General features: G+C 36.1%; 2 protein-coding genes across 2 annotated transcripts in view; both read left to right on the top strand.

Moving 5' to 3' along the window:
* The first annotated feature begins 352 nt into the window (after positions 1–352).
* Positions 353–13,534, top strand: part of LOC126820656 (leucine-rich repeat-containing protein 9) — a 201,499-nt gene continuing 188,317 nt past the window's right edge. The window contains exon 1 of the mRNA XM_056100793.1: positions 353–454. The gene's annotated coding sequence lies outside the window, so the exon portion shown is untranslated. The remainder of the gene's footprint in view (positions 455–13,534) is intronic.
* Positions 5,534–12,222, top strand: LOC126820666 (uncharacterized). The gene is made up of 2 exons (XM_050548793.2): positions 5,534–6,977; positions 8,224–12,222. Exon 1 carries the CDS (start codon positions 5,736–5,738, stop codon positions 6,951–6,953), a length of 1,218 nt encoding a protein of 405 aa, XP_050404750.1. The 5' UTR covers positions 5,534–5,735; the 3' UTR covers positions 6,954–6,977; positions 8,224–12,222.

Below are 13,534 nucleotides of genomic sequence, written 5' to 3'. Positions count from 1 at the left end.
GAAAGATCATACAATAATCCAACAATACGATTAACTTTATTACAAACAATACAAGTATACTTCATTACAAAACGTGAATATACTTTATTACAAAAACATTGTTAATACTAATCAAACAATCTGAAATCAAATAACATCGGCGTTTCGAGTACGAGTAAATTGTGTACGACTCTTATTCTTAGCTGTGGACGACATCGCCAATGCCTTGTGGACGACTCCACTAGAGTGTGGACGACTTCACAGTGGACGACTTTGCTTGTGGACGACTTCACTGGCACCCGCAGAGTGTAATGGTGTAACCGTAGAAACGACTGAAGTCATGTGATGTATATCCTCCAATTAAAATGGTTATCTGCGCTTCAGTATGGCGGTAACAATGCCGAAGTGTGGATAGGTGTCATTTTTTCAATGTAACAGTGTTGAGTGTGTAGATCTTGTGGCTTTCGTATTCGAGGTTAGTGGTAATATAGATTAGGCTAGATTTAGGCTACCCTCTATAGTAAAATTGGCGTGAAAATTTCTAAAAATACTTGATTCTTATTCATATCCTTACCCTTATCATTAGCCTACAGTCTACAGCATATAAATATAAGGCCACCGAACACAATTTGGCGACCTATTCGTCTAGCGACCTATTCGACCGATCCAGCTGGCAACCTGTTCGTTGGCAACCTATTCAGAATAAATTCAACAGTCGCCCAAACTCATCTATTTTTATCAACCAATCAAATCCAACGTTACGTCTATCAAATGAAAGTAGAATATTTAATTATTTACCCATTCCTTTAGCTCAGAATAGACATGTATTTTCGCATTATCTTACACAATTCTGGACATCCAACTAAATATATTCCGAAAGGTAAATAAATAAGCTTTCCAAATATTATTAGTAAAAGTTGGCACAGCCATATTAAAGGGATGCACTCTCATCCTAAACATGGCCAATTTTGAAAAAAAAATTAAACGGAAAGACTGTTAATGTTAATATCCCGTGTCAAAATTCGGACCATCGTACAAAATTCTGATGATCCAACTAAATATATCCTAAAAGGTAATTGAATAAGCTTTCCAAATCTTATTAGTAAAAGTTGGCACAATCATATTAAAGGGATGCGCTCTCAACCTGAACATAGCCCATTTTTCAATATTTTAAAGTGAAAGAACGGTAATATTCGGAGTCAAAATTCGGATCATCGTACAAAATTCTGAGCATCGGGCTATATATATTCTGAAAGGTAATTGAATAAGCTTTCTAAATATTATTAGTAAAAGTTGGCACAATCATATTAAAGGGGTGCGCTCTCATCCTAAACATCGTCCATTTTTCAATATTTTTAAAGTGAAAGAACGGTAATATTCCGAGTCAAAATTAGAACCATCCTACAAAATTCTGAGCATCCAGCTATATATATTCTGAAAGGTAATTGGATAAGCTTTCCTAATATTATTAGTAAAAGTTGGCACAATGATATTAAAGGGGCGCGCTCTCAACCTGAACATGGCCAATTTTTCAATATTCTAAATGTAAAGATAGACCTGTATTTTTTTCGAAGTCCATATTCGGATCATCGTACAAAATTCTGAACATCCAGCTATATATATTCTGAAAGGTAATTGATAAAGCTTTCTAAATATTATTAGTAAAAGTTGGCACAATCATATTAAAGGGGCGCGCTCTCAACCTGAACATAGCCCATTTTTCAATATTTTAAAGTGAAAGAACGGTAATATTCCGAGTCCAAATTCGGACGATCAAACAAAATTATGAGCATCCAGCTATATATATTCTGAAAGGTAATTAAATAAGCTTTCTAAATATTATTAGTAAGAGTTGGCACAACCATATTAAAGGGCCGCGCTCTCATCCTAAACGTCACCAATTTTTCAATATTTTAAAGTGAAAGAACGGTAATATTCCGAGTCAAAATTCGGACCATCGTTCAAAATTCTGAGCATCCAGCTATATATATTCTAAAATGTGATTAAATAAGCTTTCCAAATATACTTAGTAAAATATGGCACAATCATATTAAAGGGGTGCGCTCTCATCCTAAACGTCGACAATTATTCAATATTTTAAAGAGAAAGAACGGTAATATTCCAAGTCAAAATTCGGACCATCGTACAAAATTCTGAGCATCTAACTATATATATTCTGAAAGGTTATTGAAAAAGCTCTCTAAATATTATTAGTAAAAGTTGGCACAATCATATTAAAGGGGCGCGCTGTCAACCTAAACATAGTCAATTTTTCTAAACGTCGCCAATTTTTCAATATTTTAAAGTGAAAGAACGGTAATATTCCGAGTAAAAATTCTGACCATTGCACAAAATCCTGAGCATCCAGCTATATATATTCTGAAAGATATTGAATAAGCTTTCTAAATAATATAAGTAAAAGTTGGCACAATCATATTAAAGGGGTGCGCTCTCATCCTAAACGTCGCCAATTTTTCAATATTTTAAAGTGAAAGAACGATAATATTCCAAGTCAAAATTCGGACCATCGTACAAAATTCTGGGCATCCAGATATATTCTGAAAGGTAATTGAATAAGCTTTCCAAATATTGTTAGTAAAAGTTGGCACAATCATATTAAAGGGGCGCGCTCTCAACCTGAACATAATCAATTTTTCAATATTCTAAATGCAAAGATAGGCCGGTATGTTTTTCGAAGTCGAAATTTGGATCATAGTACAAAATTCTGAGCATCCAGCTATATATATTCTAAAAGGTAATTGAATAAGCTTTCCAAATAATATTAGTAAAAGTTGGCACAATCATATTAAAGGGGCGCGCTCTCAACCTGAACATAGCCCATTTTTCAATATTTTAAAGTGAAAGTACGGTAATATTCCGAGTCAAAATTAGAACCATCGTACAAAATTCGGAGCATCCAGCTATATATATTCTAAAAGGTAATTGGATAAGCTTTCCAAATATTATTAGTAAAAGTTGACACAATGATATTAAAGGGGCGCGCTCTCAACCTGAACATAGCCAATTTTTCAATATTCTAAATGTAAAAATAGACCTGTATTTTTTTCGAAGTCCAAATTCGGATCATCGTACAAAATTCTGAGCATCTAGCTATATATATTTTGAAAGATAATTGAATAAGCTTTCTAAATATTATTAGTAAAAGTTGGCACAATCATATTAAAGGGGTGCGCTCTCATCCTAAACGTCGTCTATTTTTCAATATTTTTAAAGTGAAAGAACGGTAATATTCCGAGTCAAAATTCGGACCATCGTTCAAAATTCTGAGCATCTAGCTATATATATTCTAAAAGGTGATTAAAAAAGTTTTCCAAATATACTTAGTAAAATATGGCACAATCATATTAAAGGGGTATGCTCTTATCCTAACCGTCGACAATTTTTCAATATTTTAAAGTGAAAGAACGGTAATATTCCGAGTCAAAATTCAGACCATCTTACAAAATTCTGAGCATCTAGCTATATATATTCTAAAAGGTAATTGAATAAGCTTTCAAATATTATTAGTAGAAGTTGGCACAATCATATTAAAGGGGCGCGCTCTCAACCTGAACATAATCAATTTTTCAATATTCTAAATGCAAAGATAGGCCGGTATTCTTTTCGAAGTCGAAATTCGGATCATTGTACAAAATTCTGAGAATCCAGCTATATATATTCTGAAAGGTAATTGAATAAGCTTTCTAAATATTATTAGTAAAAGTTGGCACAATCATATTAAAGGGGTGCGCTCTCATCCTAAACGTCGTCCATTTTTCAATATTTTTAAAGTGAAAGAACGGTAATATTCCGAGTCAAAATTAGAACCATCGTACAAAATTCTGAGCATCCAGCTATACATATTCTGAAAGGTAATTGAATAAGCTTTCCAAATATTATTAGTAAAAGTTGGCACAATCATATTAAAGGGGTGCGCTCTCATCCTAAACGTCGCCAATTTTTCAATATTTTAAAGTGAAAGTACAGTAATATTCCGAGTCAAAATTAGAACCATCGTACAAAATTCTGAGCATCCAGCTATATATATTCTAAAAGGTAATTGGATAAGCTTTCCAAATATTATTAGTAAAAGTTGACACAATGATATTAAAGGGGCGCGCTCTCAACCTGAATAAAGCCAATTTTTCAATATTCTAAATGTAAAGATAGACCTGTATTTTTTTTCGAAGTCAAAATTCGGATCATCGTACAAAATTCTGAGCATGTAGCTATATATATATTCTGAAAGATAATTGAACAAGCTTTCTAAACATTATTAGTAAAAGTTGGCACAATCATATTAAAGGGGTGCGCTCTCATCCTAAACGTCGCCAATTTTTCAATATTTTAAAGTGAAAGAACGGTAATTTCCGAGTCAAAATTAGAACCATCGTACAAAATTCTGAGCATCCAGCTATATATATTCTAAAAGGTGATTAAATAAGCTTTCCAAATATACTTAGTAAAATATGGCACAATCATATTAAAGGGGTGCGCTCTTATCCTAAACGTCGACAATTTTTCAATATTTTAAAGTGAAAGAATGGTAATATTCCGAATCAAAATTCGGACCATCGTACAAAATTCTGAGCATCTAGCTATATATACCGGTATTCTGAAAGGTAATTGAATAAGCTTTCCAAATATTATTAGTAAAAGTTGGCACAATCATATTAAAGGGGTGCGCTCTCAACCTGAACATTGTCAATTTTTCAATATTCTAATTGCAAAGATAGGCCGGTATTTTTTTCAAAGTCGAAATTCGGATCATCGTACACAATTCTAAGCATCCAGCTATATATATTCTGAAAGGTAATTGAATAAGCTTTCTAAATAATATTAGTAAAACTTGGCACAATCATATTAAAGGGGTGCGCTCTAATCCTAAACGTCGCCAATTATTCAATATTTTAAAGTGAAAGAACGGTAATATTCCGAGTCAAAATTAGAACCATCGTACAAAATTCTGAGCATCCAGCTATATATATATTCTGAAAGGTAATTGGATAAGCTTTCCAAATATTATTAGTAAAAGTTGGCACAATGATATTAGAGGGGTGCGCTCTCATCCTAAACGTCGCCAATTTTTCAATATTTTAAAGTGAAAGAACGGTAATATTCCGAGTCAAAATTCTGACCATCGTACAAAATTCTGAGCATCCAGCTATATATATTCTAAAAGGTGATTAAATAAGCTTTCCAAATATACTTAGTAAAATATGGCACAATCATATTAAAGGGGTGCGCTCTCATCCTAAATGTCGACAATTTTTCAATATTTTAAAGTGAAAGAACGGTAATTTTCCAAGTCAAAATTCGGACCATCGTACAAAATTCTGAGCATCTAGCTATATATATTCTAAAAGGTAATTGAATAAGCTTTCCAAATATTATTAGTAAAAGTTGGCACAATCATATTAAAGGGGCGCGCTCTCAACCTGAACATAATCAATTATTTCTCGTAAATTCTCACTTACGAGATTATGTGAATAGGACTGCGCAGCCGTACAAGATCATTGTACTGCTATTAGCCGAAGTGACAGGACGTGGTCTTGTTAACTTCAGTACTTTTTCTGATAGTTATTGACGCGGTCAATAAACTTTAGGTTTTCTATCAGTGGATGTGTGGCTAACGTGGTTAGTTACTTTAGATCGGTCGGTTTTTACGATCTCTTATTACACAGGACTTTTTTGGTTGGAGGTTATCCGCCATTTTGTTTTTCGCACGAGGTGCTTGATTTGTTTACGTCGCTGCTATGGCCGAGATTCAGGTTTCTCAGGACCAGTTGAAGGAAAAAACAAGGCCGTCTAGAAACTCGGTTAGTGGATCTAATAAAAGCGGAAGGAAAAAAGGTTTGAATTCCGATTCTCCTAAACAGTGCGATGTAACCGCTAACTCTTTGCCTGGTTGTAGTACCGGTAATAATAATGACAACGGCTCGACGAGTGTTTTTTCCAATTTTCTCGCTGCCTCGACATCGTCTAAATCGAAAGATGTTCAGTCTGCCGAGTCAAGTAATAATGATGTCCTGACGATTCTAAAATCCATTCAGGAGACCCAATCGGCTCAGAATTCTCGGTTTCAAAGACTATCGAATAAAGTTGATGATCTTTACTATGTCAATGATGACGATTATGAAAATGAGTTATTAGGCTATAATGATGATACAGATTATAATGAAGATGATCTAGAAGTTTTGCCTACAAAAAAGCCCAAATTATCAACAGACGCAGAACTTAGTAATTCTGTTTATGCTCTGGCAGGGGAAAAATTGAGAGTTAAAGATTTGTGTGACAAACCTATTAATCCAGACTTAGCATCGTTGATCGATAACTGGTTCAGAGACGGTGTAGAGGAGGACAGATATAATGAGTTAATTAAATCTATCTCTCGTCCTAAAAACTGTGAGTCTTTGGTGACTGTTAAAACCAACCAATTAGTGTGGGATTTTCTTAGTCAGTCTACACGTACGATGGACAAACGTATACAAAACGCACAAACTTCCATCATTAAAGGAGCAGTCTCTTTGGCTAAAGTTACAGAAGTCCTTGGTTGTGGACAACCTCTGGATGTTAACAACGTATTGGAGCAGGCTATGAAGTCCCTTGCTTTATTCGGACATGCCAATAAACAGTTGTGTTTGGTGCGTCGAGATATGATGAAACCCGATATGAGAGGGGAATATTTACATTTATGCAGTCAGAATTTCAAATATACAGATTGTCTATTTGGAGATGACATATCTAAAACAGTTAAGGATATCTCTGATTGCTCTCGTATTAGTAACAAGATAGGTGCTTACCTAGGTCGCGGAGGACGTGGAAGGTCTGTCCGTTGTAGAGGTAGATATTTTAGAGGCCATTTTCGTGGTCGTGGTTCTGGAGGTTCCTATGGATCATACAATTCAGACGCAAAAAACTACCAGAAGAGGGGTCAAGGTCGACCCCACTCCCAACAAGCTCAACAGAAGTAGTTTCTGAGGCAAGTATGAATGCCAGTAAGTTTCAAGCTGGCAGACTCTCTTTATATGAATATGCATGGGAGAATTTAACTTCAGATCACACAATTTTAGATATTGTTAAACATTGTACACTTCTATGGCTCAAGGGCTAGCAAGTGCGCCTCGAATATTTACTAAATTACTGAAACCTGTGTTTGCTACTCTTCGCCGTTTAGGCTTTGTCAATACTGCCTATATCGATGATTCTTTATTACTAGGCGATACAGTTGAAGAGTGTGAGGACAATATTTCTACAACTATTGCATTTGTAGAAGGTCTTGGATTTACAGTTAATTTTGAGAAATCTGTTCTCAAACCATCTAAAGTAATAGTTTTCTTAGGAAACATTATAAATTCTCATACAATGACAGTTACTCTTACAGAAGAGAGGAAGTCTCGTATTTTACTAGCCTGTAATCAGATTCTCAAATGTTCTACAGCAAAGATTAGGGATGTTGCTAAGGTCATAGGTTCTTTGGTTGCTTCTTTTTCAGCAGTCGAGCATGGGCCTTTGCATTATAGAAATTTAGAGAGAAATAAGGATAAGGCTCTAAAATATTCAGGCTTTAATTTTGATGCTACAATAGTCATTTCAGAGGATATGAAATCTGAAATTCAATGGTGGCTCACTAATTTACTAATATAGAGTTATTTCTCACAGAGACATTCATTTCACTGTTACCACAGATGCATCTATGTTAGGTTGGGGTGCTGAAAGTGACAATTTTAAAATAGGTGGTAGATGGAATTCATCAGAATCAAAATTTCATATTAATTATCTTGAATTACTTGCCGGATTTTATGGCTTGAGATCTTTTAATATCAACAATAAATTTTATGGTAAACATGTGAAAATATTACTGGATAATACTTCTGCTGTTTCTTATATAAACAATATGGGAGGTATCAATTCAGTATGTTGTGAAATGCTCGCAAAACAACTTTGGCAGTGGTGCATCGAGAATAATGTTTGGCTTACAGCGAGTCATATACCTGGTAAATCTAACGTTGCAGATATTGCTTCCAGGAAATTTGATGATCAAACTGAATGGATGTTAAATTCAGATATTTTCTCATGGATTGCTAGCTTATGGGGCTTACCAGATATTGACTTGTTTGCCTCAAGACTTAACTGTCAGATTAAAACCTTTTGTTCATGGAAACCGGATCCAGATGCATCTTTTATAAATGCTTTTACTTTTTCATGGCATGATTTTTATTGTTATTTAAATCCTCCTTTCAGCCTATTGAACCGTTGTGTTCAGAAGATACGTCAAGACAAGGCGAGATGTATTGTCGTAGCACCGATATGGCCAAGTCAACCTTGGTTCACAAGGTTACTCGAGTTGTTAATAGATGTTCCAGTGATTATTCAGCTCAAAAGGATCTTCTTGTTCAAGTGTCCAGCGGACAGCCTCACCCTCTTTGGAAAAATCTAAGTTTAATGACTTGTCATGTATCCGGAATCAATTCGGAAAACGAGGTTTTTCTGAACAGGCAACAACTGTCATCATGGCGTCTTGGAAGTCAGGGACCAAGAAACAGTATCAAGTCTACCATAAGAGATGGTTTCAGTACTGTCGTCAAGAACAGATTAATCCACTTTGCCCATCTATAGAAATTGTCATAAATTTTTTAGCGTCTCTTTTTTCTGCTGGCCTTGGATATAGTGCACTCAACACAGCCAGAGGGGCTCTTTCATCGTTAGGGCTTGTATTTGAGGGATTTACAGTGGGCTGTCATCCTCTGGTTATAAGATTTCTAAGAGGAGTATTTAATCTTAGACCTACTCAAGCGCGTTATACATGCATTTGGGATGTTGCTCCTGTCTTAAAATATTTGCAGAAGTTATCGCCTGTTGCGGAACTGTCGCTAAAAAATATAACATTGAAATTGGTGATGCTAATCGCTTTAATCTGTGCTTCAAGAATACAGTATCTTCATTGTTTGAAATTGTGTAATATGTTGAAGAGGAAATCTTCTTTTGTGTTCGTATTTACTGACGTATTGAAAGTTAGTAGGCCAAATTTTCATGTGCCTGAGTTTGTTTTGAACTCATATCCTCCAGATAGGAGACTTTGTGTATATACAGTTATGAAACAATATTTAGAACGAACTGAGAGGTTACGGGAAAATATGAATGGACGTCTGTTTATAAGTTACAGTACACTTCGAGCGGAAGTATGAAAATAGTCCTTGTGGGCGTTTTTTCCGCTCAAAAATCGCGGTGTTTTACCCATATACACTCCGCGGAATTAGAGACGTTCTGGGCGGAAAAAAGTCCGCGAAAATATAAAAATCGCGGTGGATTATCGCCCGCGAAAATATGAAATTCACGGCGGATTATAGTCGGTGGAAATATCAAATTCGCGGCGGATTATAGTCCATAGTGATTTGAAATAGTCTTGAGTAATTTAGTCCATATTGCCACAACGTTATTAGAAAGAAACAAATATTTAATGGAACGATATCATGAGTATATTAGTCGTTTTAGTTCACCGGTAATTCATATATTCATAATACTCTTTTCAAATTCCGTTTTGATTATTAACTAAAGTGTACCAATGTATTATTGTATTCATATCCTAAAATGTCCGTTATGTTCTATTCATTTATAATGTACATCTACATCGGTATTTAATTAGTGAATCACACCATAAAGCACATACACATAGCAATTTTCCATGTCATTAGTTGATCCGACAAGCAGACAATGAAACCATGTTTCGTGAATTCTGATAACAATGTCTAAAAATGGACGACAATAAACATATATAGAAGGTAGCGATTTGCACGTGGATGTTTTAAAATATGCTGTTTTTTTATATACTGATTTATTATCCGTTTTAATTATGAACAACAATTTATCGATATTCGTAGAAATAAACGAATTAGCATAAATTGCTAGGAAGGAATATTTTCTCCTTTAACGGTAATTCAATTAAAATGACGATTCGGCTCCCAACGTTCAATATATACATGTACTTTATGTCCCCAAAATTAAGTCATATTGGATAGAAGCTGGAAGATTGTTTACTTATTTCAGTTTCGTATTTGACTTTACAGATTCCCCATTCCCCACATTGCAAAACAGATCAACACGTCAAATCGTTTCAGTTACAGGTATAAGGCTTAAAAATATCATGTCTTAAATAGCCCCTTCAAATATTTCTTTTTATACTTTAACTTATAAATGCAACACACAAACTGCTTACCGTATTTATACAGTTGACGATAAATATCCTAAATAATAATCCAGTTCGGTTTCTTTCCAATGATTATCAATGAACATATCGAAGAACCTTTAATAAAACACCTAACAACCAGATCTTATGAATGGGATCTTGTCCGGACAGAACTTAGATTAATAGTAACTGATCAAAGAGTGAACATCAAACAGAACAAAGGAAATTGCCTAACAAAAAAGCATGCGTTAGTTATAAGGGATGATTTGTGTGCCAAATTAAAAATATTATCACAGAGAGGGGTTCACTAGTCCGCCGCTATAAGAAATACTATAATGTGGGTATCAATAAACCAACCCTAACTCAACCCTAATGATAGATATCGGTGGACTAATGAACCCTAACCCAACCCTAAAGAAAGACATCGGAACCCTAACCCTAACCTAACCCTAATTCATCGTAGCCTGTTAGTAATTTAGTTGTGACAACCGCACCTATTTAGTGTGAAAATCCAGTTTGTTCGCGTCCCAATTGTAATTATTCTTTATTAATGAGGTCAACTATTTTGGGTAATGATTACTTACTGACAATTCAGAATGAAAGTATTGTCTACAAGACTACGACATGGTAACAATTTGTTGTTAAAGGGGCTTCTATTATAGTCAATTATCAATTCCTTTTGATGACACGCTCGAATTCACGTAATTTGGAAACTTGATTGACAGTATGCATTGACTCAGACTCTTTGGTGCCGAAATGAATAGGTGATCATGGTATTATGTACATGTTTGCGTCAAGGTTGATGTTGACTTCTGGCGAGGTGTGCATTTAATTCATTTGTGATTTAAATCCGAAGATATAATACTTCAGGTGTGATTTACCGATTTACAATGCATTGTGAAACTTATTTGTCAGAATGGGAATGAATATTTTAATGGACAAAACTTTCGCCCACGGTAAGACCAACATCTATGTGTATAAATTTTGAAATTTTCGTAATTTGAACGAGTTTGAATGTCTTAAAAATGTCGAACATATTGATGAAGTAATGTATCGTACAGCCCTAACCCTGTTTATTATATTATATAAAAGCCTGCCAATTTTTTATATTTGTTATATTTTCAATGGAAGACAGCAAAATCTGCGTGTCTAACCGTGTTAAATTAACAATCTTTTTTTTGCATGCCGTATTAGCTGATATTCGAATACGATATGATGACTGCGGTGCAATTGCACTATAAATAAACCTAGCTATTTTAAAAGATCTACATGTATGGATGTGCTGACTGTACATGCATGGAAAGTCCGACTTAAAGGGGCACGGTGCGATATAAGGGATGGTTTTTGTGCCAAATTAAAAAAAATATCACCACCGGTTCAACGAATGATTTTAACAGAATATGTCACCTGCGAATATGATTTTTGTTATTTTTCAATATAAGCAAGTAAAATCTGCGTGTCTAACCGTGTTAAATTAACAATCTTTCTTTTGGCATGCCGATATTCGACTACGATATCACTGCCGTGGAATCGCACGATAAATAAACCCATTTCAAACCAGCTATGGATGTGCCGACTGTACATGCGTGGAAAGTCCGACATTTTAAAATTTCGCGGTGGGCGGCAGTTTAAAATAATCGCGGAGGTCGGCGGTTTATTTAAATTCGCGGAGGAATTTTGGAGCGGAATTTTGAGCGCGGCCAGAGCGGATTGATTAACTGACCTTCGCGATTTTTCATTTCCGCCCAGGTCGGACCTCGGGGAAATTTAGTACTTCCACTTGAAGTGTACTGTATATAAAACCTCATAATTGCGTTTCGCGGGATACTATTGCCAGGTGGCTAAAATGTGTTATGTACAGTGCAGGTGTTGATACTAGTGTTTTTACAGCTCATAGTGTGCGCTCTGCAGTTGTTTCTAGAGCGAAGTTGGGTAATGTGCCAATTAAAGATATCATGTCTAAAGCTGGTTGGACAAATGTGGGAACTTTCAGAAAATATTATGATAAACATGTTATTAATAATGAAGAGTTTTCTATCTCTGTATTAAAAGTTTGAAATTTTCCTTTGTTTTGCTTTAAAGATTCACATAATCTCGTAAGTGAGACTTTACAAGAAATAATTAGGAAATTAAACGAAACTTACCTTGGTTAAGTTGAAGTGTGATTCCAATTATTGGAGTAAAGAGGAATCACTATAGAGATTAGGTGCCTCCCTCCCTTTTCCCGGCATTCTAGGTCTCTAAAACAGTTTTTTCATTATATATACTATTCAAAAAAAGTAGGGGATGTTTGATTTTGCGGGCATAATACTAAAATATGCAAATGACTACGAAAAAAGTCACTATAGAACCTAACAGAAGAAACATTTCCAGTTACATGTGACGCCCAAACGCACCAATAGCTACCGCATGGAATGCAGGTGATGCTTGGGATCATCATGGGGGTCCAACCCAAGATTTGCACGACTCTGACTTTGAATTTTACAGTCATTGTGGCATTGAATTCCAGGGTGGAAACATCAGTTTAATTGTTTTAGTGACCAGAAAACAAATTTTGATATGCGTCGGCTTACCCAAAATGAAAGGTTACGTGCCCTTGGCATGCTACAGATCGGCACAACACAGGCGGTTGTGGCGCGGACGATGAATGTTTCTCAGTCTGTCATAAGCAGGCTATGGTCCAGATACCGTGATACACAATCTGTACAGGACAGACCATGCTCAGGTCGACCAAGGGCGACAACTCAAGCCCAGGATCGATTTATCCGTACCTTGGCCTTGAGAAATCGTGTCATCACAGCAAATCAGATCAGCGCTCGTCTTCAAACAGACACTGGTGTGAGAGTGAGTGGCCAGACGATTCGGAATCGACTGCATAGGGGTCACCTTCGCGCCCGACGTCCTCGCGTGATCCCTTGTTTGAGAGATCATCACATTCAGGCAAGACGTCGTTGGTGTAGGGATCGTCAACACTGGGATAATCGACGCTGGAGCAATGTGATGTTTTCAGATGAGTCAAGGTTCACTGTTGATTTTTAGGACAGACGTAGGAGGGTGTGGCGTCGTCAAAACGAGCGCTTCCAAGACGTTAACGTCATGAGACATGATCGATTTGGGGGTGGTTCTGTTATGGTGTGGGGAGGCATCACTGTTGCTGGAAGAACGGCTTTACATGTTGTTGCAGGGCGTGTTACAGGCCAGTACTACCGGGACAACATCTTGGCAGTCCATGTTGTGCCGTTCGCACGACGTCAGGGCAGCCGTTTCATCTTCCAGCATGACAACGCAAGATGTCACAGGGCCAGGATCGTTACAGGTTACCTCCAACAACAGAACATCACCACATTACCTTGGCCAGCACTGAGTCCC

This window comes from Patella vulgata, chromosome 5 (assembly GCF_932274485.2).
Source record: "Patella vulgata chromosome 5, xgPatVulg1.2, whole genome shotgun sequence".
Classification (NCBI taxonomy): Eukaryota; Metazoa; Mollusca; class Gastropoda; family Patellidae; genus Patella; species Patella vulgata.
The sequence above is the reverse complement of the archived record's forward strand: the minus strand, read 5'-3'. Positions and strand labels throughout refer to the sequence as shown.

Bases quoted from the DNA above. Each gene is read 5' to 3' on its own strand.
- LOC126820666 (XM_050548793.2), top strand. From the start codon at position 5,736: ATGGCCGAGATTCAGGTTTCTCAGGACCAGTTGAAGGAAAAAACAAGG.